The sequence below is a fragment of the Saxophila tyrrhenica genome, assembly GCF_035928015.1.
Source record: "Saxophila tyrrhenica strain CCFEE 5935 chromosome Unknown scaffold_12, whole genome shotgun sequence".
Classification (NCBI taxonomy): Eukaryota; Fungi; Ascomycota; class Dothideomycetes; order Mycosphaerellales; family Extremaceae; genus Saxophila; species Saxophila tyrrhenica.
The window spans coordinates 773,983-800,718 of NW_027041744.1; the positions used below are offsets into that span (position 1 = coordinate 773,983).

Genomic DNA, 26,736 nt, shown 5'->3' on the forward strand with positions numbered 1-26,736 from the left:
GCTGACAGTCGTCCCAGCTGGTCTCTCCTCGTCAGCATCATCTTCATCGTCATCTTCTCCGGCGTCTCGTGGGTCGCCAGTCCCAAGGGGGAGAATCAGACGTACGTCTTTTATACGAAGCCAACCCATAGGAGTTGCGCTGTCGGCTTGTGCTCCCGCGCGCTGGTGGCTGGGTTCGTCAAACAATACGGAGCGCATGTGCTAACACGGCGATCACAACAGTATATGGCGATCCACCCTCGTGCTCTCAGCATGGGCTTGTTGGCTTATGTGGGGTACGTTTTCCTCCAGCCCCAGTCCCAACTACACACGAGAAGACGAACGGACGCGCGGAGAGTGTATGGGCTAACAGGTACAACAGCGATAACGTTCCTAGCCCAGTGGCACCCCCTCATCACGCCGGAGCGCAACGACCTGCGGCCTGAGTATCAGAACGGGCCGGCGAAGGGGAATATGATGTTTTGATCTGGGCATGAGTGAGGGCGTGGCGTTTTGGGAGTTACATGCGGTAGGGGTCGCGAAGAGAAAGGGAGGGGTGTGTGTATACTACCGAGATGAGGTGGAGATCGTGGCTGGAAGGGACTACACCAAGGGCAAGCGGCAAGATGTGCAGGAGTAGTTGCGAAATGTGCGCGGTGAAGGGACATCAATAGCTTCTCCAGGCTGCTTCTGAGTCCATAGGGTTATCACCCAAAGCCTGCGCTTTCTGCCAGTCTGTGCCACACTTCGATCAAGTCCTCCGTTTCCACCACGCCAGCCGCAGCTACTCCCCCACCCACACCGACGGTACGTAGAATGCACTGCAAGATACACATCAGTAAGAAGCGCGCGAATTCGCTGTCTTCAATGATATTACTCACCCACCCAACCCCAGCCCGACACACCGCCCCCACCGCCGCCAACACGCCCGCCCTCACATACCCACAATCCAACAAAATCGCCAACGCCGCGACATTGTTAATAATCACCGCCCAGCTCACCGCCGACGCACTGCTCGGCAGATCATACTTCCAAATCAACAGTAGCAGCGGGAACAGCTTGGTAAAACTGCTCACCAGCAACGCCGTGCTGATCAGCGCTCGGTGCGGATAATGCGGTACTACCGCTGAAAATGGCCGGGGCAGGCGGATCGAGAGCAGGAATTGGATGGGGAGGTGGAAGGAGATGGTTTCGATGGCGCAGAGGGCGAGGAAGAAGATGTATTGGAGGAGGATTGGTTGGGTGGCGAGGAAGTTGGGGCCGTCGGAGGTGGTGGTTTGAGTGGTGAGGGTGGTGTTGGTGTGGTTGGCCGGACTGGGTGGGAAGGGCGGTGGTGGGGAGAGGGGGAGGGATGGGGAGGAAGGGGTGGCTTTTTCGATGCGGGCCCAGGTTAGGTAGACGTCGAAGAGGAGGAGGAGGATGCCGAGGCGGATGACGGAGGGCTGGGAGGTGTTTAGCAGATCTTCAAGGCCTTTGCTGTATTCAAGAAGTACATTGAATTTGCCATCCTCACGTCCGAGTAGGTTGAAGAGGAGATGCCGGTAAACCTGCTATATGTTAGGAAATCCTCCTACACTGATTAGGCCACACTTACTTGCGGCTTGATCAATACCAAGTCAATGAACAGCACAACCAGGTCATGCTCGACGTACTTGTCTGCGAAGCTCTTGCAGCGCGGACATTGTGTTAGACGTACGCCCTTGCCGAGTGCCTTGTCATCGGCTTTGCTGTAGGTGGTGTAAAGATTTTGGACTGGGTAGCGGCATCTGTACGGCGTTAGCAATGCTGTTCGCAATTAGGAGGGCGTACAGGTACAGACTCTATACATATCGGCATTTCATGGTCTTTTTGATTTTGATTTTGTTGTTGAAGGTCGAAAGCCACCCGAGCGGAAGTTGGTCGGCAAGCCGATGTTGATGTCGCGTCTTCACCCTTGTCTTTCTTTCCTCTTCCTGCGCCGTGAGCGTGCCAACTACAAGATCTCAAATGTATTCTGACGGGTGAGAAAGACTTGCGGAGTGGACTGAGTGCCATACGGACTTCACAACTTCTACTTAATCATTCGCGCCTCCGACACCGACGCGATGAGGCTTTCCGCCGGCAAGAACGCGTTGACGCTCCTTCGAGAGCTACAACAACACATGTGTCTATAGCCAAAGGCATAGTCAAGATCTCGATGCACTCTCCTTGAGCAAAGAAGCTACAGCCCTTCTCCTGTCACACAACGCGTCTTTCTCAGCCCATGCTCTCAGCGGGATTTATCACCCGCCCTTCCACGTCTTTGCGGTTCATGCTGCCCTCCATCCACTCATAGGTGATCACACGCGGGCATGAGAAACTGTCCAGCATGTCCATCTCCGCTACTTCTTCAACGCTCATACCTGTCCGGTTGGTACGCTGATTCCTCATTCCCAATGGCGACCAGCAACCTCCTCCTGCAGGAGCTTGTACGGAAGTGTAATAGCATCCAGGAGGAACTGAAAGCCAAGGAGGCTGCTTTAGCAGAGACATGTGATGAACTATTGGAGGTGCAGAAGCTTCACGGAGCGCTCCTGGACCGGCATACAGCGGAGACAGCAGAGGTGGAGGAGCTCAAGGCACACCTTATGGTATGTTCTACTGCATGTCGTGTGCTCGAACAGTGTTGACATATATGGAAAGGCTCTGTTCGGCGGAGGCGCACATGTGGTCGAGAACCGCGGCCGGACGCCCATCACGTCACCAGGTGACACCATCGCCGTCAAGCGCAGACACAGCCAGGACTCTGATGGCGAACTAAAGCGCTATCGAACTGAAGAGGCCGACGAAAACATAGCGACGATGCCGATGTACCAGCGCCACGCTTCAAAACCCCAGCGGCGCAAATGCTCACGCCTGACACTTTAGCAAACGATCAGCAGCCACGCGAGTCTATCGAGCGTGACGTAGACGCCTCTGTACGCCGCATGCCAGCAATGAGGAATGTCCACAAACATTACCCTCTGCTGCACGTAGCATTCGGCTCTGTCGTCCGCGTCCACAACAAAGCGATCGCTGTCTCATGCTTCATCGATGACTGCCGAGCCAACGCACATGGTCCCTTCCCAGTGTACTTTCAAGGGATGCGAGGTCTACAGATCCATGTCCGGCAGTCGCATCCAGGCTACGAAGGCTTGAGCTTGGAGCAAGTGGCAAGGAGATGTACGAAGGTTGAGCTGAGCGCGGAGGATGCTTTGCTTGTTGAGCGTGGGCGGCCACCTAAGACCCCGATCGACTATGTGTTTAAGGATGGAATGCGAGTGGAGGGGCTGCGGGCTAAGAGTGTTACGGTTGTTGAGCAGGCCCCTCCGGCGAAGCGCAGGAAGGTCGTGGAGGACGACAGCGACGACAGCGACGACAGGAAATGGCTGGAGTCACCTTAATGGCAGACGAACGCCTTGACATGACCTACGAGACGATCGACCTGGACTAAACCTCGCGGAGCCCATCTTGCAACCTGGACGAGACTTCTGGATTTAACCACCAGTGTTGGCTTCTCTACACACAGACCCCGGCCATTTGCAAATCCCATCAAATCAGTGTTGCTGCCCTCATGTCAATTTTCTCTGTCGAAAAAACAATGTCACTGCCCGGATTGAGCGGAGTCACAGCAGTGGACACGGACGGTGCCATCTTGCGGCCATACCTAGCACAGTCCGACCACGATCATGAGACTTCCCAACCCGATATCAATAGCCCAAGGCATGCCATTCTTTCTCAACTTTCCATTCTTCTCATCATATGCTTTTTGCGAAGTATTCCAGTACCTTCCTAACACGGCAATCCGCGGAACTGCCAAAACCGCCAATGTCCCTCGTTGAACTCCCCGCGCTATGCTGTCATTGCGGCTAATCACATTTCTTGGGGACAATTTCTTACTACAAGATGGCGGATCGAAACATCCAGATCTCTTCCTCTTTTGACATCCAAAGCGAATCTTTACACGAGAAGATCAAGGACAACGACACCGGCGAAACCAAAACAGTCGACGTCGAAGAACCACACAAGACAACCGAGTCGACCACTATCACAACCAACCCCGTCAAGTACTCCGCCAAAGGTCCAGGCGAACCCCAAGTAACAGAAGGCAAAGCCGTGGACGTCAACCCAGCAACGCTCGGCTACGACACCAGTCAACTCTAGAGCCACCACGACCACCAACATGTCTACCAACGGCTCCTCACGCGGCATGGTCATCGCCATGGGCGCCGACGAAGCCGGCTGCGGCTACAAGAACAAGATCAAAGCCGATCTCGAAGCCGACCCGCGCGTCTCCAAAGTCATCGACGTCGGCGTCGACTCCTCGTCCGACAAAACCGCCTATCCGCACCCCGCCGTCGACGCCTCGAAGCTGATCAAGTCCGGTGAAGCGGACCGCGCGCTTCTGATCTGCGGGACTGGGTTGGGAGTGGCGATAAGCGCGAATAAAGTGCCTGGGATCCGGGCGGTGACGGCACATGATAGTTTTAGCGTGGAGAGGGCGGTTTTGAGCAATAATGCGCAGGTGTTGTGTATGGGTGAGCGGGTGGTGGGAGTCGAGTTGGCGAGACGGTTGGCGAAGGAGTGGCTGGGATATGAGTTTGATCCAAAGAGTGGGAGTGCGGCGAAGGTGGATGCGATTATGGAGCACGAGAAGAAGAATTTTGCAAATGGTGCTGCGTAAGAGGATACATGTTGCTATAGTGTGATGAGAACACAATGATGATGGCGCAGACTACAGTTCAAGCAATATGTGATCACGAAGAACATGGCCCATGTGTCTATCGGTATCGTATGGTTTCGTATATATCGTAAGTTCAGTACGAACTATGACCAATGAAACAACACCAACGCTTTCCTCCAACCACATGGTATCCAATGCCGCAACTCCGGCCAGACAGTGATGTCTTATATCTGTTCCCAAACTGGACCCTGCACTCGAAGATCAAAGACCCGTACGCCGGTGCATGCTCTTGTCAATGTTCACCAAAATCCGATCAAGTCAGAGTCGCCATGGCCAGTGCGACCTTCTTCGCCCTTGCTTCTCTTGCTTTCTCTGCAAACGCACTGTCAGCCAGGGTTCACCAGCACGGCAGTAACGGTCAAAGAACAGAAGGAATCGAGGCCAGTCCGACATACAATCTAGTGTGAAGACCGAACCAAAGCCATCCTACCTTTCCGATCCTTCTCCACCCGCACCACATTGCGCGGAGGGCTCTTCTCCCGCTCATACACATCCAGCACTTCCCTCGCTTTGTGCGGCTCGTACTCGACCAGCTGGTACTCATCAGTGGGACGCTCGCGGATGCGGACGGCCATGTTTCGTCGCTCGTCTGCCTCGCGCTCGAGGCGCAGAGCACGGCGTTCGGCTTCCAGTCTTCCGATCTCCGCTTGGATGTCGCGGTCAGAGCGAGACTCACGCTCCTGGACGATCAAGGCGCCGCTATTGGAATTGTGGGAGTGGTGGTGGTGGTAGTGTGGGTCATGGTAATGGGAAGCCGGCTGGCCGCGCTCCTCGACGACAGTCTTGCGCTCTTCGTAATATGCTGGCGCTGGGGGTGCCATTGGAGGCGGTGGCGGCGGTACGGCGTTGGAGGGAGCACGCTCTTCAATGACCGTCTTGTGTTCTTCGTAGAATTGCGGCGGCGGCGGCTGAGAGTGATGGCGGCTGTGTGACGTACGATGGGAGCGTGCCGTGCGAGCGGGTGAGAGGCGTCGAGTTGTGGTGCTCGCCCCACTTGGGGAAGAGTCTCGACGCCCGCGGTACTCAGATCGTGACGCAGATCGCCGGACGCCCGCAACACTTGGAGGGTTGATCCACTCCGTACGAATGACTTCTTCGTGCTCGTTTGGTGGCGCAAGTAAAGCTGGCGCTTCGTCAACTTTGTCTTCGTACTTGTAGACGACTTTCTTGTCTAGGTGGGGTTAGGTTTGCGCTACATCCGCAAGGACTGGTGAAGCTTACCTTCGTTTTTGTAGCTTTCGCTAATCTTCATCACTTCGTCAATCTGTTCCTTCTCCAGAGCGATGCGCAACACGAAGAAGTCGACCTCTTCATCGAATGGGTAGCCCAAATCCATAATCGCCTCACGCCTTACGAGACGCTTTGGCATGCGGGTTTTGCCCTTCTTGAACTTCTTCTCGATTTGGGTAATGCTGTCGCTGACACTGCCACCATGCACGCTCTCATGGAAGCTCTCATGAATGCTCAACCCGCCTGGCCCATGAATGTCTTCGTGAAAGCTCTCGTGAATGCTAGGAGCGCGTCGGCTGCGTGTGCGCCTGCTCCTCGTGTCCTGGATTGTAGTGTCGCTGCTGCTGCTGCTTGAAGAGCTACGTCTCGTGGTGACTGACTTCGCTTTTGAGCTCTTGGAGCTTTTCGGACCGCCACCTCTGCGATGCACAGAACGCTCACGGCGAATCTCAACTTCACGGTATTCCTCGGGCTCGTTGTATCCGCCCCTTTGAAAGTCGTCGTATCCTTCTTCTCTTCGGATGGGCAATGGTACGGGCTGGTACGCTGGAATGCGGTATTCCTCGCGCTCGTAGCGCGGGATCGGGCGGCGGTCAAAGGTGTCCAAGCTGCTTTGACGCCGCATGAGACCTGGGCGTGGTGGTGCGCCCCGGTTGATGTCGATATCGATGTCAATCTCGTCTCTTGTGCCTCTTCCCCCATCTCCACCACCGCGGTAGGGTGTCACAGCCATGTTTGCGAGCTCTCGCGGGTCGACATCTCCGAACAGCTCCCTATCAGTCCGCCTGCGACGTCCAGCAGGAGTGAAACGGTCTTCTTCGGCGTAGCGATCACGCTCCTCGTATCGGCCGCGAGGGCCTCGCTCGTCAATGCGGTCTTGCACCTGGACATCTCGCTGACGTGGGGTGTCTCGTTCGTGGAAGCGGTAGTCTTCTTCGAACTGGCGAGGTGGAGGTCCTCCGCCGAAACGCTCGAAACGAGAGCGGTCCCAGCGTTGAGGGAGCTCACCATAGGCTAGGTCGTCGCCCGGTGGGCGTCCACCTCCATAGCGTGACATGACGGCTTTGCGGAGGGTAAGCTAGACTCGTGGGGCCTGCGAGTGGTCCCAGTGATGAGTTGGAAAGCTGGAGAGAGGATCGTATACGTTTCAAGGCCGAGAAAGCTGGTGCTGTTCAGATGTTAAAGCGGTGCAGGCCAGTGATGTAGTCAGAGATCAGCAGTGGGAGGCCGGCTACTGGTGCGTTGTGCGCCAGTCGGAGGGGTTTGCTGCACTTCGGACGCACAAGAAATTCTGGAGATCCTGTGTGATGCTGCCAAAGTGACAGGAGCCGGGAAGATTGGGCTTATATTCTGCTAGGCGTTAATGGATGTAGGTTTGGGCACCATCTGCAAACTTGGAGGGCGCATCCGGTCCCGTGCGCTGGGCAGCGAGCGAAGCGATGACGCCGGGAGGATCATGTGATTCCAAGAAGGAGGTCAGTGAATCTATGAACGCCAAGACAGCCATCGTCGACCTCCTTTCCAAACTACAACCTCTTAATGCGCAACGCCATCAGTTTCCAACTCCCAGACTCGCTCAACTCCCAGTTCTCGTGTTGCCGGAATAGTAAACATAAAGCATGCGCTGAATGCCCTGGCACATGATGGCGGAGAGTTCCAAAGCAACGCCACGAAGAAGTCGAGAGTTGAGGCGTAGACGGCGAGGTGTGCACGGCGTGCGCAGTGTGCGAAGGCGTGATGAGTCGAGGAATGTTTCTGGCATCGAAGGATGCATGTCGATGGTTGGTGCAACTCTCACCATATCATGATGGCCTCTCGAGGTGAGTTCATATGCCAGCTTTGATTTGCATGTGAAAGGGTTCCTTCTTCATCTTCACGCACAGCCTTTCAATCCTTGTGTATCGTAGTCTACGCATCTAAGCATGATGACCTGGTAGAGCGCAAGACTGGATCGTAGTACACACGTGTTGAGATCGAGATGGTCAGTGTGAAAGGGCGTTTGTGATGAAGTGAGGTCACCAGACGGCCGCTCCTTCCCTTCTCGATAAGATTTATGAGTCCGCCGTTGTAACCGCGCTAACCACTTTCTACTTCATGTTTCAGGTATCTGAAATTTCATTCCCCCATCGTCACCACACCCACACCGGCACGCACTCCTTTCGCCCTATGCAGCTACACTGTAAGGAGAGCAACATCACGATCCTCACGAAGCAAGCCACGCGGTTGCAAGAATTTCACCGCGCGCTTGATGAAGATGTTGAGCGACAGCGGCTACGACTCCCCTGGGGAGAACTTCAAGGTCAAATCGGACGCTGGCTCAGACGAAGGCGCACCCCTGGATCTGAAAATCGAGGATGAAGAAGGCTACCGCCACCTCTCGAACGGACTTGTTGTTGATGGCGTGAGCCGTGGACCCGTCACCAGCAAGACGAGGCTCGCTGCCTTGTACGACTACGACGACGACCGAGTCGACAACAACCTTGTGCGGAGTCTCGCGAACACTGTCGGCGTGTCTGTATCCTGCCAGCTCGAGACGAGTGATGGGAAGGTCTTTCCGCCGAGCGCTGAGGTAGCTCAGCAGCGATACTACATGCGGATGACGTTCCGCAATCTGGTAAGTCACTTCAGTCCTGGTAAATGCTCATCGCTAATATATACCAGTACCTTGCACCTGCTGTGCGCCTGGAATGCCGTTTCATCCAGCCGTGGAGCCAGCACTCAGCCTATCTTACTCTGGCCACCGAATTCCACTTCAACGACTACACCGACGGCGAGGACAACATGATCAGCGCATACTCGCACAGAAACGCCACTATTCAGTTCGCCGCCGGGCGAGCGACTTGTTCTGGATTCAATCTCATCGAGAAGTGCGATTCGTTCTTCGGAGAAGAAGAGAGAGAAGTCATCGAAGTCATGCGCTCATTCACCCAAGCGAAGACACGACACCAAATCATGCTGCACCTCAAAGGCCACTCGCTCAGCCCAGAAGCTGAAGATCACCTTCACAAGATCAGGGCTCGGCTTCCTGGTGGTGGCGGCAAACTACTCCCATCGATTGGCGCAAAAGAGTACACTCCATTTGATGGGAAAGGACAGCTTGTGAAGTGCTACGATGGGTCCATGCTCACCCCGGCCAAGCTCCTGTCAACAGAAGTTCCATTTCCGATGGTGCCCCTCGAGTGCCGGACAACATTCTCCTCCGTCAGGGAAGCTGCCGTACAGTTGGCATACTCCGCAACGGTCAGCGATGAAGAAGCTCGAGAGGCTCTTCGTCTCTGGGCTGCGGTTCCGCATGATGCTGAGCTATACCTCCATCTGAACTTCCCAATCCTGGCGCTGTACTTCCGGCCCTTCGACAGACTTGGTGGAAGAAGAGCCGATGGAGACCTCCAGTTCCGCCTGCCACATGACATGAACTGTGGCTTCGTGATGGCCGACCCTGTGAATAAGGAAATACCCATCAAGATCGAAGGCTTCATGTTAGGAACAAATCCCGGTATTGTGCACCAGGACGGTCGAAGCCCAAGTGCGGTCTTCCGAATCACCAGTCGCACCAAGGCGCAGCTGGAAGATACGTTCGTCTACGAAGTATCACGCAGTTTCCGCACCAAGTGCGACCCTCATTACAGCTCCTTCACGTACAACTCCCAGCTCGAAGCAGTGAGGATGTTACAAGCAACAAGAAACAAGAAATGGTGGCCACTACTGTTGAACCAGAAGCACGATGAACTACCGAGCCAGGACCCCACTGAAGGCGTACCACCACATCGCAAAGAGAGAGCAGAGGTGTGGCTTCGTGGCTGGAAGAATTGGAACCCGGAGCAGCTGGCGATCATCGACGGCATCACCGCGACCAAGGGCGGCATGACACTCATCATGGGACCCGCTGCCACAGGCAAGACACTCTTGCAGCGTGGCATCGCGATCTACTTCTACTCGTTGGGATACCATGTCGCAGCACTCGCGCCGGCAAACGACAACGCAAACAAGTTGGCCAAAGACTTGCTCGAGATCAAGGCCGAGCTAGCCGAGCTTGACTGGATCGACCTGGACTTCCTCAGGCTGTTCCCCGGCTCCCGCGACGTGCCCGTTGACGAGATGACCGAGCAGCAGGCCGGCTTCCGAAAAGAAGGACATCGGGGGGGAGACGTGCTTCCATTCCGTGAGATGCTCAACAAGCTGGAAGAAGATCCACAGACTGCAGGCCCTCATCGAACGTACGGAGTTGTCGAGTCGATCATCAGGCACGCAGAAGAAAAGACACTCAAACTGTTCAAGGCAACGAGAGATGGAGACGGCCAGATTAGTGATCGCGTCGACACCTGGGAGACGTTGCGCGAGCTGATCGCAGCTTGGAAAGCGAACGAGCTGGATATGAAGGAGAGCAAACGCATGGAGCTGTTCCGCGTGGCCTACCTCGCATGCAAAGGCCAGGTTGTTGGGCTGAATCGATTCATCATCACAACGACGGGCAACGTTCGCTCGCGAGAGATGAGGGACTACTGGTTCAGCCAGCAAAGCGACTACGGCGTGCCTCGCAAAGGAGTTGTCGTGCTTGTCGACGAGGCTGCAAAAGACCTTGAGGTCAACGTGTGGTCTGGCATTGTGTCCGAGAGGTGGTCGGAGTATGTGAAAGGAGTCTTCCTGTTTGGTGATGACAAGTGAGTTTGACCATCTAAATCCAACGTACTCCCACTGACACCCTGAAAGGCAGCTCCTTCCCACGAACACCTCTGCGAAAGGCAGGACACAGTACAACTACTTCAGCGACCGGCTCGACATCCCACTCCCCAACCGTCTCGAGCAGGAAGGCTTCCCCTGCTTCCGCTTGCTGGAGCAGCGCCGCATGCACGAAGCAATCTCTGCATTTCCCAACGCTATAGTGTACAATGGGAAGTTGCGCAATGGCCCCGGCATGGACGTCTCGCTCGAAACACACATGCCAGGTCTGCGTCAGACACTGCTCGACATCCTTGCTGGTGCCGAAGGAGCGGCTTCTCCGCTGCAGCTCAGGGACAACGACCTTCGCCGCCACTACTTCGAGGTGTACGGCAAGCGAGTCGAGTACGAGAAGTCCATTGCCGTGCATGAGCATATCGACGTGTTCATGAAGGACATCTTCCCGAAACTGTTCGAATTTTTCCGTGAGAGTGGGAGGAGCATGAAGGAGGATGTCATGATCATCTGCGCCTACAACTATGCTGTAAGTTTGTCCTCTCCACTCGAAAAAGCACACATCTGACATTCTACAGCGCTCCGAATACGACCGCCGAATCAAAGAGTTCCTCCGCCACCACCACCCCGGCCACACCACGAACAACATCCCCCGCATCATGTCCGTCGACGGCAGCCAGGGCGACGAAGCGTTCATGGTCTTCTTCGACGCTTCTGCGCAACAGGGCCATCGCGTCGGTACGCTTATCTTCTCTTCATCCCCTCCTTCGCCTTTTCGACTTTATGCTAATGCAACGCAGGTTTCATGCAAAGCGAGAATCGCTTCAACGTGGCCATCACGCGCGCCAAGGGGGTCATGTGGATGATTGGCGGGAGCATGAGGTGTAGGGATCGAGAGCCGAATCTGATTACGCGGTACAAGAGGGAGCTGGATATTATGGGGCAGGTGTCGCATTTCCGGAGCTCGGAGAGGTACATGTAGGGAGGTGGGTGTAGGAGGGGCATTGTTGCATGGTTGAGTACGAGGGTATGGGGGTGGGACGGCGTTGTGTGGGTGTGGATATGTGGGATATGCGTGGGTGGGGTTGATGTTGTGTGGCATTTCTGGTTGCGGTTCCTACTATCGCAGGGCTGTACAGGTCGGGGTCATGGAGGGTGTTGTGTAGAAGGCTTATTCGGCAGCATCAGCGAGGGTGTCTATAGACGATAGCGAAGCTACCAGGTCTCAGCTCTGCTCCAAGATACCTCGCCCATCTTGCCTTTCTGCAACATTTGGCATGTGAAGATCTGTTGGGAGAGCTGCATCTTGAACAATAGGAAGGACATGTATGGCCAACACAGCTTGCTGCAGCTCTGATATCTCGATGCAGCATCCACAAGAGTACCGGTAGCTCTGGGGTCTGGCTGTGCCTTGTTGTTCAAAGAGAGGAAAGTGGGTTTGACATGTGAAGACCGTTGAGCCATGCGCGTCTTGCGTGCGAACGCAGTACACGAACGTTATCTCGCTACATACGTGCATTCGACCCAGTTGTACGTACACGTCCTCCTCCCACTCGTCATCCATCCAGGCCAGGTGCATATGGGCTTGACATGTGATAATTGTTGGGAGTCGCAGCTCCAGAGTACAGATGCAATGCAATATGCGAGCGTTGCTTGACTCTTGATAAAACATCGCTCCAATTGTACGTACAATCCGTCGTCAGCTCGTCATGCGTACAGTGCAGGCAAGCAGGTACATGTAGGTTTGACATGTGAAGCCCGTTGAGAGATAAAGCTCCCAGATACTTCCAGCGATGCCACGGCGCTGGTGCCTCGTTGAGCCCTCCGTCCCCGTCTGCACGTCGTTCCGCTGTGCTGGTTTCGCTCAGGACACGTGTGTATCTTCTACGACAACATCGTCAGCGTGGGGGGGAGATGGTGTATCCTTGGTCTGGAGACGGTGGAGGCATCTGCCGTGGGCGAACGAGAGGGTGAGGTCGAGAACGCTACGGGCGAGAAGGGGGCTTGGCTGCCGAGGCGGACGGAGACTCGGATGGACCCTGGAAAGTTTTGGGGTGGTCTGCCCTTTGTTTGGGGTGTTGGAAATTCACGATTGTTGAATGGACGTGTGAGCAATGGATGTTGGACAGTCTGCGATGACAGTTGGTGTTGTTTGCTGTGGTGCAATTGTTCTGGCCGTGATGACTGCCTGCTGTATGACCGATGAGGGGATTGTGAGAGGCCGTCGCGTGCTCGTACGATTCGCGGTCGCCCAAAGTCGGAAGGGAAGGGAGCGATGACGGATTGCAGGGTCCAGCCGTTCAACAATTTTCCCTCAGCTCAACCAATCCTCGTCGACCATTCACCGACTCTTGAGATCCAGGCACGCTCGCCTCGTTCGCTGTGACGTTCCGCTGGGAAAGGGACAACCCCACCTCCACTCGTGCCGGATGAAATATCGCTTACGTTGAATCCTTCCATCCTCTTGCCATAATACTTGACACCTACACCTTCCTCCTGTTCTCACCTTCCAACCTTCCCACACTCACTACTTGAGAGAGACTAAGTGTCACCTACCACCTGCTCACTCCTGAGCAACGCATCGAAGTCACCTACACTTCACACACATCGATATCACTCTGCACACGAACCACATCGACCACTCCAAGATGCCTTCGCATCAGCCCACGGCCGGCATGATGGCCGTCGATCCTCTGAAGCTATCATCACAGCCGCCGGCGACTGCATCACCACAAGAGCCCAACCGCAACCCCAAATACGACCCCAAGAAGTCACACATCACGGAGACGCCCTTGACGAGGAAGAACTGGTACAAGCACGTCAACTGGCTCAATGCCATCCTCATCGTGGGCATCCCAATTTCTGGCTGCATTGCTGCGCTCTGGACGCCTTTGCGGTGGCAGACGCTGGTCTTCGCTATTGCCTACTACTTCGCCACCGGGTTCGGAATCACAGGCGGTTACCATAGGTTATGGGCACACTCTTCATACTCTGCATCAACACCTCTTAAGATCTTCCTCGCTGCTGTTGGTGGCGGTGCTGTTGAGGGCTCCATCAGATGGTGGGCTCGGGACCACCGTGCACACCATCGCTACACCGACACCGACAAGGACCCGTACAGCGTCCGCAAGGGCCTGCTCTACTCCCACTTCGGCTGGATGATCATGAAGCAGAACCCGAAGAGAATCGGCCGCACCGACATCTCGGACCTCAACGACGACTGGGTTGTTGTCTGGCAGCACAAGCACTACCTCAAGGTCGTCCTCTTCATGGGTCTAATCTTCCCCAGCATCGTCTGCGGTCTGGCGTGGGATGACTGGCTGGGCGGATTCATCTATGGTGGCATTCTGCGCATCTTCTTCGTCCAGCAGGCCACCTTCTGCGTCAACTCGCTTGCCCACTGGCTCGGCGACCAGCCATTCGACGACCGCAACTCCCCCCGCGACCACGTCATCACTGCGCTCGTCACTCTTGGTGAGGGCTACCATAACTTCCACCACGAGTTCCCGTCCGACTACCGCAACGCCATCGAGTGGCACCAGTACGACCCGACCAAGTGGACCATCTGGCTCTGCAAGCAGGTCGGCCTTGCCTACGACTTGAAGCAGTTCCGCTCCAATGAGATCGAGAAGGGCCGTCTGCAGCAGATGCAGAAGAAGCTCGACCAAAAGCGCGGCAAGCTTGACTGGGGCGTTCCACTGGAGCAGCTCCCCGTCATGGAATGGGATGACTACGTCGACCAGGCCCAGAACGGCCGCGCTCTCGTCGCTGTCGCCGGTGTTGTCCACGACGTCACTGACTTCGTCGCCGACCACCCCGGTGGCAAGGCCATGATCCGCTCCGGCATCGGCAAAGACGCAACCGCCATGTTCAACGGCGGCGTCTACAACCACAGCAACGCAGCACACAACCTGCTCTCAACCATGCGCGTGGGCGTCATCCGCGGCGGCATGGAGGTGGAGATCTGGAAGCGAGCGCACAACGAGAACAAGGACACGATGGTCGTCAAGGACAAGGACGGCAACCGCATCGTGCGCGCTGGCGCTCAGGTGACGAAGGTGTTTGATCCTCCGGCGAGCGCGGGCGCTGCGTGATTGAGTGTTGGGCGAGGGATAGTTACTGCTTCATGATGATGGTGCGTTTTAGCGATATGAACGAGTATTAGCCGATGGGAAATGTTTTTTGGCGAGCGAATTGCGCTTTACATTCGCTGGGCGGATTTGGGTTAGATATATCCTACTCACTTGAGATGAATGAACACCGTCCTGAAACTACTTGTACTCTTCCTCGCTCCGATGCATGAGCCTGTCTTCTTATCGTCTCACTGGCTTCCTGCACGGAAATGGTCCCTCTCGCGCTGGTGTCCAAGTGAAAAGGTAAGACACGCTCTGCACGCTAGTAGCGAAACGCGGTTTCTGACATCTCCGTGGTGCTGAAGTTGGTACTGCTTTTCTCTCAAGAACGATCACGTGATTGAAATTTCACGGCCGGGAAAGTGTCTGTCGCTCGACTTTCCCTGACATCGCGCGTCTTCAGAAGTTCAACCTCGCGTCCTTCAATGTCACAGGTGAGAACACTGTGAAACGACCAACCACTGCCCCAATGGCGGACAACCAGGATGCGCTCAGTCTGCTGAGAAAGTCCATCGCCGTCGACAATGCGCCAACACCCAGCACCTCCGAAGACCCCAGCACGCAAGCAGATCTCGACATCTCCCTCGCAGACGCAACATATCTTGTCTTCAACTTCACCCAGGCCGAAGATGGAGGGCACCACATCGCTCTTCCCATCTCGCAGAAGACACGGTTCGAGTCGAAAGCCGCAAGCAAGGCGGTTGACTTGAGATCTGTCTACTTCACATGGCAGAACAGGGAGCAACAAACGATTAGGTACATCAATGCTGTCGCGGCGATCAATGAAGAGCTGAAGAAGGCTGGGAAGGATGAGGTTGTAACGAGCTTGAGTTTCCAAGAGAGGACGGATCTGGTGAACTGGCTGAATGGCGACATTGCAGAGAATGCCTGCGAGTTCATCCGCAGCCTGGATGACAACAAGGCCACGCGGAAAGAAGCCGACGATGCAGCAGCGCTGGTCGCAGGAGGCGATGAGGACATTGAAATGCGCGATGCAGGCCTCTCAGACGCCGCAGCCCGCAAGAAAGAAGAAGAGCTCCTCCGCGCCATCTACGCCAGCGAACGCAAAATGGGCGACCGCAACACCATCCTCCGCGGCAGCAAACTGCAAGACTACAGCGGCGTCCGCAAGCGCTGCGCCGACGTCTTCCTCAAAGGCCGTTCGGCCGCACAACCCACCCCGACCCCCGCCGCACCCACTTTAACCAACAACCCTGCGCTCCGACCGCCCGTCAAAGCCCCCCAGCCCGGTCGCCGCCCCGAGCCCATCATCCTGCTTTCCCCCTCCGCCTCCTCTCTCCTCCGCATGCCGAACATCAAATCCTTCCTCGTCGACGGCATCTACCAACCTCCCGACAACACTGCCTCCTCTGGCGCCAACATCCTGCACCTCACGCGCAAACTCTCCGACGACATCTCCAAACACCCCGTCCGCTTCATTCTGGTCGACTCGCCCGAGCACTTTCGGCACGACTACTGGGAGCGTGTGGTCGCCGTCTTCACAACGGGGCAAACGTGGCAGTTCAAGAACTACAAGTGGCAGAATCCGGCGGATCTGTTCGCAAACGCGCTGGGCGTGTATGTCGGGTGGAAGGGTGAGGTGGTGCCGGAGACGGTGAAAGGGTGGGGGAGGGGCGTGTTGACGTTGCAGGTGGATAAGGGCAAGGATCGGTGGAGGGATCGGGAGGTCGTGGAGGATATTTGGCGGGCGATTGAGGGCAGGATGAGGGGGAAGGGGTGGGGTGGAAAGTAAACATCGCTAGTGATTTGACTTGCGTGAGCGTTCTAGCGGGCGTTGTGCAGAATGGAACAGCTCTGCGGGTTGGAGAGCATGTTATGGATTAGGAGCTGAAAGGCATCTGGCTCATGGTCCATTCCTTTACTCTAATTACACTCGACGATTCCAGGTCTCCGTCATCCACTCAGCGCTCTCCAGGTTGTCGGGTCAAGGAAATCTCCCAGGGTGACTGGAATGTGGAACCAAGCTTCGTCGGTATGCCGAGACGCAAACAAGTTGCAACGGCGTCGGCTGGAAGAATTCAGCTCTGCTTTCCCACGCGGAGTGGACAGTGATTGCGACACCAACGAGGATAAGACCATGCGATACTGACGGCCAGAAGTTCCACACCCATGTCGATCAGGACCATGTCGTCCACCACATTCGCTCATATCGCTTTCTTCGCGCTCTTCCGCTACGCCTTCGCTCAAGCACTGCCAGCGTACACAGATACGATACCTGCGGACCAAATGATGACGACCTCCGGCACAACTATCCCAGTCAGTCTTCTCACCCGTCTTCCTACCCCGGAAGCAACGTCCACTAACCGACTGCGTGATTGATAGCCATCAACCTACCTCACCTCCGCCTCCCGAGACGCCTGCACCGGCACCTCCGCCTCGTGTCCCTGTCTCGATGGGTACGCGTGCAGCGAAATCGAGGATTGTCGTTGGAAGTGCCTTATGACTTCTGCCCCTCTATCGACTCTAGCATCCGCTACATCCGTCAGCGCCGGAGACATCACGACGACATCAACAGTCATCCCGATCGTCAGCTCGACACCTACTTCAACCCCATCACCGCTCTCAAGCACGACATACAGCCTGCCCACCCCTCCGCCGCCGATCTCGCAAAGCACCTTCGTCGGCTCGCTCTCCTTCCCCAGTTTCAGCTACGCGCCTACGACGTACGGTGGCTGGAATCACACGAGAACTGATCACCACTCGTACACGGCTGGGCCGTTGATGATATCGACGATTACGGAGTTTCCGATGACTTGTGCGGTGAGGACGAGGACGACGAAGCATTTTACTACCGAGACGGCCACTGAGTGTCCTGAGACTTGTCCGACTGAGGGGATGATTGGGATGGAGTGAGGGTGGCTGCGTTGGGGGGGATGTGGATGTGGTGGGCTTTGCGTGGAGGGGGAGGGTGTACGTATGCTGACTTCGGGAAACTGGGAGAGGGATGTGAATACCTACGGTTGGCTGGCTGCTTGGCAGTGATGGACTGGGATTGTGTGGTCTGGTTTGCCCTAAGCTGGGTTGGAGATGGATCACTAGGGTTTTTGTTCTAGAAGCTGTAAAACAACCACCACCTGGTTCGCGAACTATCGCCTTTGGTTTCGGAAAATAGCATTATGATTTCCGTGACTCTCGGCCGTAGAGCGATCAAGTCTCACTCTAATATGCTGTGTCTCGCATTGCAAGCATCGCAACGCGAGCTATCGGCTTACTCCTCACTCCGTACGAATTCATATCGCCAACATCATGGCGGATGGTATGACCGTCGTACCGCCGGTTGTTCTGTCGCAAAAGATGGTATGATCTGAAACTCCGTATAGTATCTTTCTCTCACCCTCAGATATCAATTTGACGAAGCAAGTAAGACTGATGTCCTCAAACTCGCACTCGCTTCACCTGTTCTATTCACGTGATGCGCACGTGCCAACCGAAAGAGGAAAGACCCAGCGATATTCGGCAAGCAACCGAGCCTCCACTATCTCGCCCATGCTCGCCCCGTGGGGTCGCATCCTCCAGGATCTCACCATACACTTCACCTTCGTGCGGCTGTCGGATTGTTTTACCCACGAACATCAGACTATCAGGCTAAATGACACCATGCTGGCCAAGACAGGTGGCTTGCGGAGCTCACCTTGGCCTCGACTCGCATGACTCTTGATGGGCATCAAGAACACGAGAAAGACTTGCTCGCCTTCCACCGGCTCTTGAGAACGAAAGGCTTGCCGAAGGCTGGAGCAGAGAGAGTAGCATTGATGCGCAGCAGGGATACGCTACGCATTCGGTTTCCCAGCCTCTGGGTGGGTTTGGGGATGTGTTTGAGGTGATGCCAAGGGCTTTAATGCGAGTGAGCTGTATGCTGGTGCTGGAACCGCGGTCCGAAGCTGCGTGGTCTGGGACAAGGTAGGTGAATGGGGTTGTATGCGGGTATGAAGCACGAGCGCGAGCACAGGCACTTCATGTAAGGTGTAGTAGTGCTGAGCTGCATACAAGGTAGGTCTGGATGGTGTATATAGCTCCACCGCCCTGCTGGTAAGTCTGTCTCCATCGGCCTCTCCGCCTTCACATTCTACAGGGCTGCTCCTTCGACCTCCTCGAGCAATCTCTCGGCGACGGCTTCGAGAAGCTTGGACAGCAGCAAAGATGGGTATGGGAGGGTTTTCAGCAGAGGGCGCGGATCCCGTGGTTACGAGGGCCATTGAGGAGGACAAGGTGCCGTGGTATCAGAAGCGGAACTTGAGATATCTGTATCTCTTTTTGTTTCCGACATGCATGTAAGGAGTTATTCGTGTGCTGTTGAGACAGGGTGGAAGCTTACGGGACTTGTAGGGGTATTGAGATGACCTCGGGCTGGGACAGCCAGATGATCAACGCTGTCCAGTTTGTTCCGGCATGGCAAGAGTGTAAGGCATTTGGGTGTTTGAGGAGCAAGCTTGACTGATGCTGATGCGTCCCTACAGACTTCGACAACCCCGGTGACCATTATGCCCTCAACGGCACCATCGCCGCCGCATACAACTTTGGCGCCATCGCCAGCGTGCCCTTCATCCCATGGTTTGCTCAGCGGTTTGGTCGCCGCTGGTCCATCTTTACTGGCAGCATGATCATGATCGTCGGCGCCATCATCCAATGCTGCAGCGTTCACGTGGTCATGTACATCATGGCTCGTGCTATCCTAGGCTTCGGTATCGCTCCCTGCATCGTCTCCGGCTCTGCCTTGCTCGGTGAACTCGGCTACCCGAAGGAACGACCAGTCCTCGGCTCTCTGTTCAACTCCAGCTACTTCATCGGGGCGCTTGCAGCAGCTGGTATCGTCTTCGGTACATCGAAGATTGGCTCAGACTGGTCCTGGAGACTGCCATCGCTCATGCAGGCCATCCCATCCTTCTTCCAAGTTGGACTCATCTTCTTCGTGCCGGAATCACCCCGCTACCTCATCTCCAAGGACCGCCGAGAAGAGGCTTTCGAGATCCTGGTCAAGTATCACGGTGAAGGCGACCGCAACAACCCCATCGTAGCCGCCGAGTTCGCTCAAATGGAGACGACCATCAAGCTCGAACTCGAGACCGCGAAGCTCTCCTGGCTGGATCTGGTCAGGACAAAAGGTAACCAGAAGCGTATCCTCATCGGCTCTCTGCTCGGTCTCTTCACGCAGTGGTCTGGCAACACGCTCATCTCGTACTACATGTCGACTATCCTGGAGCAAATCGGGTACACCGACCCCTTCACGAACCAGAAGATCAACGTTGGCAATGTCGCCTGGCAGCTTATCAACGCGACGTTCTTCGCTCTGATCGTCAACAAGTTCCCGAGAAGGAAGATGTACTTGGCCTGCGCCTGCTCGCTGCTGTGTTGTTACGTTGGCTGGACTATTGCGAATGCACGATATGCGATGACGGAGTCGCTGGTGGCTGGCAAATTGGTGATCTTCTTCATCTTTTTGTACTCGCCTTGCTACAATTTGGGGTATAATGCTCTGACCTACAGTATGTTCCCAAATGCAGCCATTTTGGAAAGCACTGCTAATGAGAAGTTTAGCCTACCTGGTCGAGCTCTTCCCGTACGCAATCCGATCCCGCGGCATCACCGTTTTCCAGTTCTGGGGACGTGGTGCTGGCGCCTTCAGCACATTCGTCAACCCCATTGGTATGGGCAATGCCGGCTGGAAGTACCTCTTGATGTACGTCTGCTGGCTGGCCTTCGAAATCGTCTGCATCTACTTCCTCTGGCCTGAGACTAAGGGAAGGACTTTGGAGGAGTTGACGTTCTGTAAGTGGATTCCAGCTTCATCGGAATATGCTGGCTTTTGCTAACTTTCTTGTCCTAGTGTTCGAGGGCAACGACCTAAAGGAGCGCCAGACCATCGTTGCGGAGAAGCACCTGTTCGGTGCCGGAGACGCTACGTCTGTTGCCGAAGACTTGCCAAAGGGCGATACGACCGCTGAGACACACGAGGTTGGGGGTAACAAGGCTTGAGGCATCCGGCACCCGTCGCTGTTGACCGGTCAAAAAGCTTCGTCCGCATGAGCGAACATTGAAAATATGGGCACTGCATCTGAAAACGTACACTGCAATACAACATCTGTTGTCAAAACGCCACTGCCTTTCAAATCGAGCCGGTCTCACGAGCTCTTCACCTCCGGCCAGAACTCCTTCTCCGCCCAAACCACCTGCCCCCAAGCCCTCTCACACTCCTTCCACTCCCAACTATCCTCTTCGTAATACCCCCCGAACTTGTTCACCAACCCCCCAATCCTCCTCACAAACGCCTCAAACACCCCCGAACTCCAATTTGGGATGAAGACCCTCTGCATGAGATCCTTTTCCTTCGCCGGCCGTCCTTGGTCCATCTTACTCCAGGCGTGCCTCCAGGAGCGTAGATAGATCTCCTCCGTCGCCCACAGCACGGTAAGCCCAACTATAAGCGGTCGTCCTTGTGCTGTTGCACCAGCAAAGAGGTCCTGATACGCTCGTGTCTGGACTGTAGGCTCAACGGAGCAGATCTCTTCGAGCCAGCCTTCGGCCTCGGCGGTGTCTTCGAAGAGTTTCATCTCCTGCCGGATGTTGGTGAGGCTGTCGATGAGGAGGTCGACGGCTCGCCACTCGAGGGAGGTTTCTCTGTCGGAGCTGGCGGGGACGGGTATCATTGCTATCATTCGGCCGATGAAGTTCACGTAGGCTAGTTGGTATAGGCGGTCCTGAGCGAGCCATGACTTGAGTTTGTCTAACGGGAGCTGGTTTGTTGCTGCTGCTTCCAGGAAGGGGTGGGTGGTTGCTGCTTTGAGAGCTCCGGAGTCGAGGTTGATGAGGTGGGACGTTAGTGATGGCATTGTCAGTACCTAGACCAGCAGCGCTGGAAATATTTTCGACCTCAATTGAGTGTAAGGCGGTTTACGACTTCTTCAAAAAAGTGTTCTGTTGAATAGCGGCAGAAGTTGGAAGTGGGCCTCTCGGCTTCACTCCTGCTGCAACAACCATCTGCTTGGATGTCACAATATCACAAGGTCTTGCGATCGGAGATATTATCTGAATAACGAGCTATCTCCAATTCCTACTTGACCATGCTGTTTATCGTCTTAACCTTTATCGATCTTTCAGCGCCTCTTCCACCGCCTTCGCGACAGCTACTGCCCTCTCCTCGCCAAATTTCCCACCAACAACCTGAATACTCACCGGCATCCCCTTGACTAACTCCGGATCATCTACAAGACTGTTAGTATCTCGAGCCCATCTAGTTCAAACGCAAACTCACATTGCTCCCAATTATACCTATCCGACTCGTTCCTTGGCGTGTGTTCCTTCCAGCTACTTTCACCCTCTTCACTTGCCGGCAGGTCGTCCGGGTACTCCGTCTCAACAGGCATTGACACGACCGCAAAATCGGCCAGGTTCCATTGTGAGCTATAACCGACGTAGACGCTTGCTTTCACCCATTCCTTCGGTCGGAAGCCAACATACGTCTGCACGGGCATGATGAGAGCATCTAGCTTTGCTTCGTGCCAGCGGGAGAGGTAGTGCTTTTGGTAGTCTCGGATCTCGCGGGCGACCTGAGATGGGTTGTTCAGCAGGGATGAAATAATTCGAGGCGTGACGGGCTGGATGCTTACAGCTTCTCCTCGCTCGACATCCAGCTTGTCCTTCTCCTGTCCAACCAGCATGCCTTCGATCAATGGCTGTCCACCGCCTGCCTCACAGAGCTTACGACATCGTGAGCCGCCATCTGCGAGGACGCCTTTGAGCCAAAGATCGTATGCGCGGTCGTGTCCGGTGGTATCCCACTTGAACACTTTATCCAAGTTAGCGAAGCAATCGCCACTCGAGAATGTTGATGACTTCTTACCTTTGTGTCCGGCGTCCTTCAACGCTTCGACGGCCTTCCGAGTAGCCAGTTCAATAGGCGGCTGCACTCTCACGTGTCCATCGTCCCAATAGTACCCTATCCTCAGCGGTGTGCTGGTTGGCTTCTCGGCCAGCTGCTTCCGCCAGGGTAGAGGTACAGTCACTGGGTCGTATAGCCATGGCTCTCCTGCTAGCATGCCTTCCATGAATAGTTCCAGAGTAGACAGATCATGGCACATCGGCCCTGCGACAGAGGGAACGATATACTCGCGGGAGCTGTTGGCATTCAGTCAGCAAAGCAGTCATGAGTATGAGAGAGTGGTAGCAAACCCTGATTTCTCCCAAGCTATACGTCGGCTCGTAGGACAGAGTCCATAGAGTCCTTGTAGGTTGGCCGGTATGCGTACTGAGCCTCCGATGTCAGTGCCAATCCCAATAATACTCCCTCTCGCCCCCACCAGCGCCCCTTCACCGCCCGAGCTACCACCAGAAATCAGCTCATTATGAAAAGCATTAACCGACTGCTTGAAGATATGGTTATAGGAATCCGACATCTGCCCTCACATTAGCACATTCCCTTCTCGTGGCACCCACCACCTTATACATACCATAAGCGACTGCGGAATATTCGTCTTAACATAAAAGACCGCCCCTTGCCTCCTCAAAACACCCACCAACACCGCGTCCTCCCTCGCCGGCTTCCCAATCTCACTCACCCACCCCAACGTCGAGTCCTGTCCCTCGACATCAAAGCCATCCTTCAACGACACCGGAAGCCCATGGAGCGGTCCCACCACCGTCCCTGTAGAAGCGAGATGCTGATCCAATTGCTCCGCTCGCCGGACCGCTTCGTCGAAGAACATCTCCGTGCAGCATCTAATTAGCTGCTGAGCCAGGGCGGCTCGGTGGCAGAAAGCTTTGGTCACGGTGACGGCGGAGAGAGAGCCGGAGGCCATTCGGCGGAGGAGCAGGGCGGCGGAGGCCGTTTCGGTTATTTCGAGCTCTTCTGGAGTTAGGAGACCGGAGGTTTTGAGGTACGAGTAGGTGTCTTTCGGTTGTGGAAGGCGTTCCTGGAGTCGCCATTCTGGAGGGATAGAGGCGTATTGGGCTGCTCGTTTGGCGGCGGCTTTTTGCTTCCAGGCGGGTTGGGCTGAGGACATCTTGTTGTCTTCACAGGTAAAGGATTTGGTTTTATATGGAAAGTGTACAATTGAAGGAACGGTATAAGGAGTTCAGCATGGTGGTGGACGGAAGTACAAATCTTGCTCCACCTTCAGTGATTGTGCACACGCTCGGCCATGGACAGGCCAACCTTTATCGTGACAACATCTCTCGCTTGTTTGTCGTACAATAGGATGGATCGATGTCTATGGGGTGTTCGAATCAGAGTAACGGGTGATCCTCAAAGAAAGGATAGGGATGAAGGAATGTTCGGTTTTAAGAAGACCCCTGACTTCAACGGCCGATCTCTCTCAGCGTAGCAGAAACAAAAACAAGTATGTGCACACAACATCGCTTTTGAGATAACACTATTCTACCACTCCAACGGCTCACTCTTCTCTTCCCCCCGATTCGTCTTCGGCACCGGCGCCGCATCCACCTTCACCGGCCCCGTCCGATGCCGACTCAAATACCCACTCCCATCCAACCACGGCGTTTCTTCCGTCCGCCTCTTCTCAAACCGCTCAATCTTCCCCTCCTTCTCCAGCGTCAACCCAATGTCATCCAGCCCGTTCAACAAACAATGCCGTCTGAAACTCTCCACCTCGAACTTCGCCAGCTCCTTGCCCTCGGCGTCTTTGACGACGTTGGCTTCGAGGTCGACTTCGATTTCCTTGCCGGCTTGCGCTTGCTCGAAGATGGTTTTCAGGTCGGACTCGTTGTCGATTTTGAGCGGGAGCATGCCGTTCTTGAACGTGTTGTTGAAGAAGATGTCGCCGAAGGAGCGGGCGATGATGCATTTGATGCCGAAGTCCAGAAGGGCCCAGGGAGCATGTTCGCGTGAGCTGCCGCAGCCGAAGTTGGGGCCCCAGACGACGAGGATCTTGGACTTCCGGTAGGGCTCTTTGTTGAGGACGAAGTCCTTGTTCTCGGTGCCGTCGGCGTTCCAGCGTTGGGCGTAGAAGAGACCTTTGGCTAGGCCGGCGCGTTTGATGGTCTTGAGGAATTGTTTGGGGATGATGGCGTCGGTGTCGACGTTGGCGCGCTCCATTGGTGCTGCGATGCCTTTGAGCTGCTTGAATGGTGGCATGCCGTTGCCGGTGGATGGTGCTCCGGTCTTTACGACGTTGCCTTGGCTGTCCTCAGTGTGGTCGAGGATGTTGTCGAGATCAGCGTCCGAATCAGGGTCGTCGACTGTAGGCGGTTGGATGTCTTTGGGTGCTGACTTCGAGCTGGGCAGAGCTTGCTCATAGCCAGCGAGTTCTCGAACGTCTGCCAGCTTGCCAACAAGCGCGGCAGCAGCAGCCATGGCAGGCGACATGAGATGCGTCCGTCCACCGGCACCTTGCCGACCCTCGAAGTTGCGATTGCTTGTACTTGCGCATCGTTCTTGAGGTGAGAGGATGTCCGGGTTCATACCGAGACACATCGAGCACCCAGCTTCTCGCCACTCAAAGCCGGCATCCTCGAACACCTGATCAAGACCTTCTGCCTCTGCTTGATTCTTGACCAAGCCAGAGCCAGGTACAATCATGGCGCGCTTGAGATTTGGTGCGATCTTCTTGCCCTTCACAATATGCGCTGCCGTCCTCAAATCTTCTATCCGCGAGTTCGTGCAAGAGCCAATGAACACCTTGTCGAGTGTGATGTCTGTCATCTTCGTGTGTGCTTTGAGTCCCATGTACTCAAGCGCGCGCACACAAGCCTCCTTCTTGTCTTTGTCGTCGAAGTCTTCTGGTGCTGGGACCATTCCAGTAATGCCAACGACGTCCTGAGGGCTCGTACCCCATGACACGGTAGGCTCAATGTCCTTCGCGTCGATGAAGATGTCCTCGTCGAACTTCGCGTCGGGATCCGATTTCAGACCTTCCCAGTACTTGACAGCCTTCCTCCACTCAGCAGAGTCAGGCTTTGGTGCAAGCGGTCGACCCTTGATGTATTCGAAGGTAGTCTCGTCAGGCGCCACCAGACCTGCTCTTGCTCCAGCCTCGATGCTCATGTTGCAGATGGACATCCTAGCCTCAATACTTAGACTTCGGATTGCGCTTCCACAGTACTCAATCACATGCCCCGTGCCACCAGCCGTGCCAATCTTGCCAATCACATAAAGGATAATGTCCTTGCTGCTCACACCGGGAGCCAGCTGTCCATCTACCTGCACTCTCATGTTCTTACTCCTCCTCGTCATGAGCGTCTGCGTGGCCAAAACATGCTCGACCTCACTTGTGCCGATGCCAAAGGCCAGAGCACCGAACGCGCCATGTGTGCTGGTATGGCTGTCTCCGCATACGACAGTCGTGCCTGGGAGTGTGAAGCCTTGCTCTGGACCGATCACATGCACGATGCCTTGTCTCTTGTCGCCCAAGCCGAAGTACGTGAGCTTGAAGTCCTTGACATTCTGTTCCAGTGTCTCGCATTGTAGTCTCGAGTCATCCTCTTTGACGAATTGGCTGACGTTCTTGTAGGTCGATCGAGGGGCGGTGGGAGTGTTGTGGTCGACGGTAACAAGAGTGTTGTCTACGGAAGAATAGTATGTTAGCTACATTCACACCATCTCCTCACTGATCACCGTACCTGTTCGTCGAACTTTTCGTCCAGCGTTGGTCAACCCCTCGAAGGCTTGAGGCGAAGTAACCTCGTGGACCAAGTGTCGGTCGATGTAGAGGAGGATTGTGCCATCGTCCTGCTCGTCGACGATATGGCTTTCGAACACCTTGTCGTACCTTGCAGCCGAGTCAGTTGTGTGGACTTAAAATCGATAATTGGGAGATCTTTGACTCACAAGGTCTGCGGGCCTTTCACAGCGCTAGGCATTTTGACTAATGTTGAAGCGCTTTGTACTGCAAAGAGGAGAAGATGTAGGGAAATGTGCAAGACTCCTCTCGTGGCGCGGAACGAGATATACCTTAAGCAAAGGTTGTGCTCGTCGTCGCCGATATCGCTCAAGAAGAGACCTCAGCA

The 26,736-nt window shown here is 55.2% G+C and overlaps 11 protein-coding genes across 11 annotated transcripts; 7 read left to right on the top strand and 4 right to left on the bottom strand.

Annotated features, from left to right (window-relative positions):
• Positions 1 to 686: 686 nt before the first annotated feature.
• Positions 687 to 1,661, bottom strand: LTR77_007895 (uncharacterized protein; the record flags this gene model as incomplete). The annotated part of the gene is made up of 3 exons (XM_064805131.1): positions 687 to 800; positions 861 to 1,526; positions 1,632 to 1,661. 3 exons carry the CDS (start codon positions 1,659 to 1,661, stop codon positions 687 to 689), a joined length of 810 nt encoding a protein of 269 aa, XP_064656973.1.
• A 732-nt stretch (positions 1,662 to 2,393) lies between these two features.
• Positions 2,394 to 2,865, top strand: LTR77_007896 (uncharacterized protein; the record flags this gene model as incomplete). The annotated part of the gene is made up of 2 exons (XM_064805132.1): positions 2,394 to 2,588; positions 2,641 to 2,865. 2 exons carry the CDS (start codon positions 2,394 to 2,396, stop codon positions 2,863 to 2,865), a joined length of 420 nt encoding a protein of 139 aa, XP_064656974.1.
• A 68-nt stretch (positions 2,866 to 2,933) lies between these two features.
• LTR77_007897 (uncharacterized protein) lies at positions 2,934 to 3,380 on the top strand (the record flags this gene model as incomplete). Its single annotated transcript, XM_064805133.1, has 1 exon — positions 2,934 to 3,380. One exon carries the CDS (start codon positions 2,934 to 2,936, stop codon positions 3,378 to 3,380), a length of 447 nt encoding a protein of 148 aa, XP_064656975.1.
• Positions 3,381 to 4,198: 818 nt separating this feature from the next.
• Positions 4,199 to 4,660, top strand: DERI1 (D-erythrulose-4-phosphate isomerase 1; the record flags this gene model as incomplete). The annotated part of the gene is made up of 1 exon (XM_064805134.1): positions 4,199 to 4,660. The coding sequence occupies one exon, from the start codon at positions 4,199 to 4,201 to the stop codon at positions 4,658 to 4,660; it is 462 nt and encodes a 153-aa protein (XP_064656976.1).
• A 313-nt stretch (positions 4,661 to 4,973) lies between these two features.
• On the bottom strand, positions 4,974 to 7,007 carry LTR77_007899 (uncharacterized protein; the record flags this gene model as incomplete). The annotated part of the gene is made up of 3 exons (XM_064805135.1): positions 4,974 to 5,032; positions 5,151 to 5,891; positions 5,942 to 7,007. 3 exons carry the CDS (start codon positions 7,005 to 7,007, stop codon positions 4,974 to 4,976), a joined length of 1,866 nt encoding a protein of 621 aa, XP_064656977.1.
• A 1,197-nt stretch (positions 7,008 to 8,204) lies between these two features.
• Positions 8,205 to 11,606, top strand: LTR77_007900 (uncharacterized protein; the record flags this gene model as incomplete). Its single annotated transcript, XM_064805136.1, has 5 exons — positions 8,205 to 8,564; positions 8,612 to 10,611; positions 10,661 to 11,153; positions 11,203 to 11,362; positions 11,425 to 11,606. 5 exons carry the CDS (start codon positions 8,205 to 8,207, stop codon positions 11,604 to 11,606), a joined length of 3,195 nt encoding a protein of 1,064 aa, XP_064656978.1.
• A 1,666-nt stretch (positions 11,607 to 13,272) lies between these two features.
• On the top strand, positions 13,273 to 14,718 carry OLE1 (stearoyl-CoA 9-desaturase; the record flags this gene model as incomplete). Its single annotated transcript, XM_064805137.1, has 1 exon — positions 13,273 to 14,718. One exon carries the CDS (start codon positions 13,273 to 13,275, stop codon positions 14,716 to 14,718), a length of 1,446 nt encoding a protein of 481 aa, XP_064656979.1.
• A 508-nt stretch (positions 14,719 to 15,226) lies between these two features.
• On the top strand, positions 15,227 to 16,510 carry CDC73 (accessory factor associated with RNA polymerase II; the record flags this gene model as incomplete). Its single annotated transcript, XM_064805138.1, has 1 exon — positions 15,227 to 16,510. The coding sequence occupies one exon, from the start codon at positions 15,227 to 15,229 to the stop codon at positions 16,508 to 16,510; it is 1,284 nt and encodes a 427-aa protein (XP_064656980.1).
• A 2,408-nt stretch (positions 16,511 to 18,918) lies between these two features.
• On the top strand, positions 18,919 to 20,751 carry LTR77_007903 (uncharacterized protein; the record flags this gene model as incomplete). Its single annotated transcript, XM_064805139.1, has 5 exons — positions 18,919 to 19,049; positions 19,105 to 19,178; positions 19,236 to 20,261; positions 20,314 to 20,544; positions 20,603 to 20,751. 5 exons carry the CDS (start codon positions 18,919 to 18,921, stop codon positions 20,749 to 20,751), a joined length of 1,611 nt encoding a protein of 536 aa, XP_064656981.1.
• Positions 20,752 to 21,858: 1,107 nt separating this feature from the next.
• LTR77_007904 (uncharacterized protein) lies at positions 21,859 to 23,774 on the bottom strand (the record flags this gene model as incomplete). The annotated part of the gene is made up of 4 exons (XM_064805140.1): positions 21,859 to 21,977; positions 22,028 to 22,890; positions 22,945 to 23,168; positions 23,223 to 23,774. The coding sequence occupies 4 exons, from the start codon at positions 23,772 to 23,774 to the stop codon at positions 21,859 to 21,861; spliced, it is 1,758 nt and encodes a 585-aa protein (XP_064656982.1).
• Positions 23,775 to 24,148: 374 nt separating this feature from the next.
• Positions 24,149 to 26,589, bottom strand: LEU1 (3-isopropylmalate dehydratase; the record flags this gene model as incomplete). The annotated part of the gene is made up of 3 exons (XM_064805141.1): positions 24,149 to 26,292; positions 26,350 to 26,498; positions 26,558 to 26,589. The coding sequence occupies 3 exons, from the start codon at positions 26,587 to 26,589 to the stop codon at positions 24,149 to 24,151; spliced, it is 2,325 nt and encodes a 774-aa protein (XP_064656983.1).
• Positions 26,590 to 26,736: the final 147 nt, after the last annotated feature.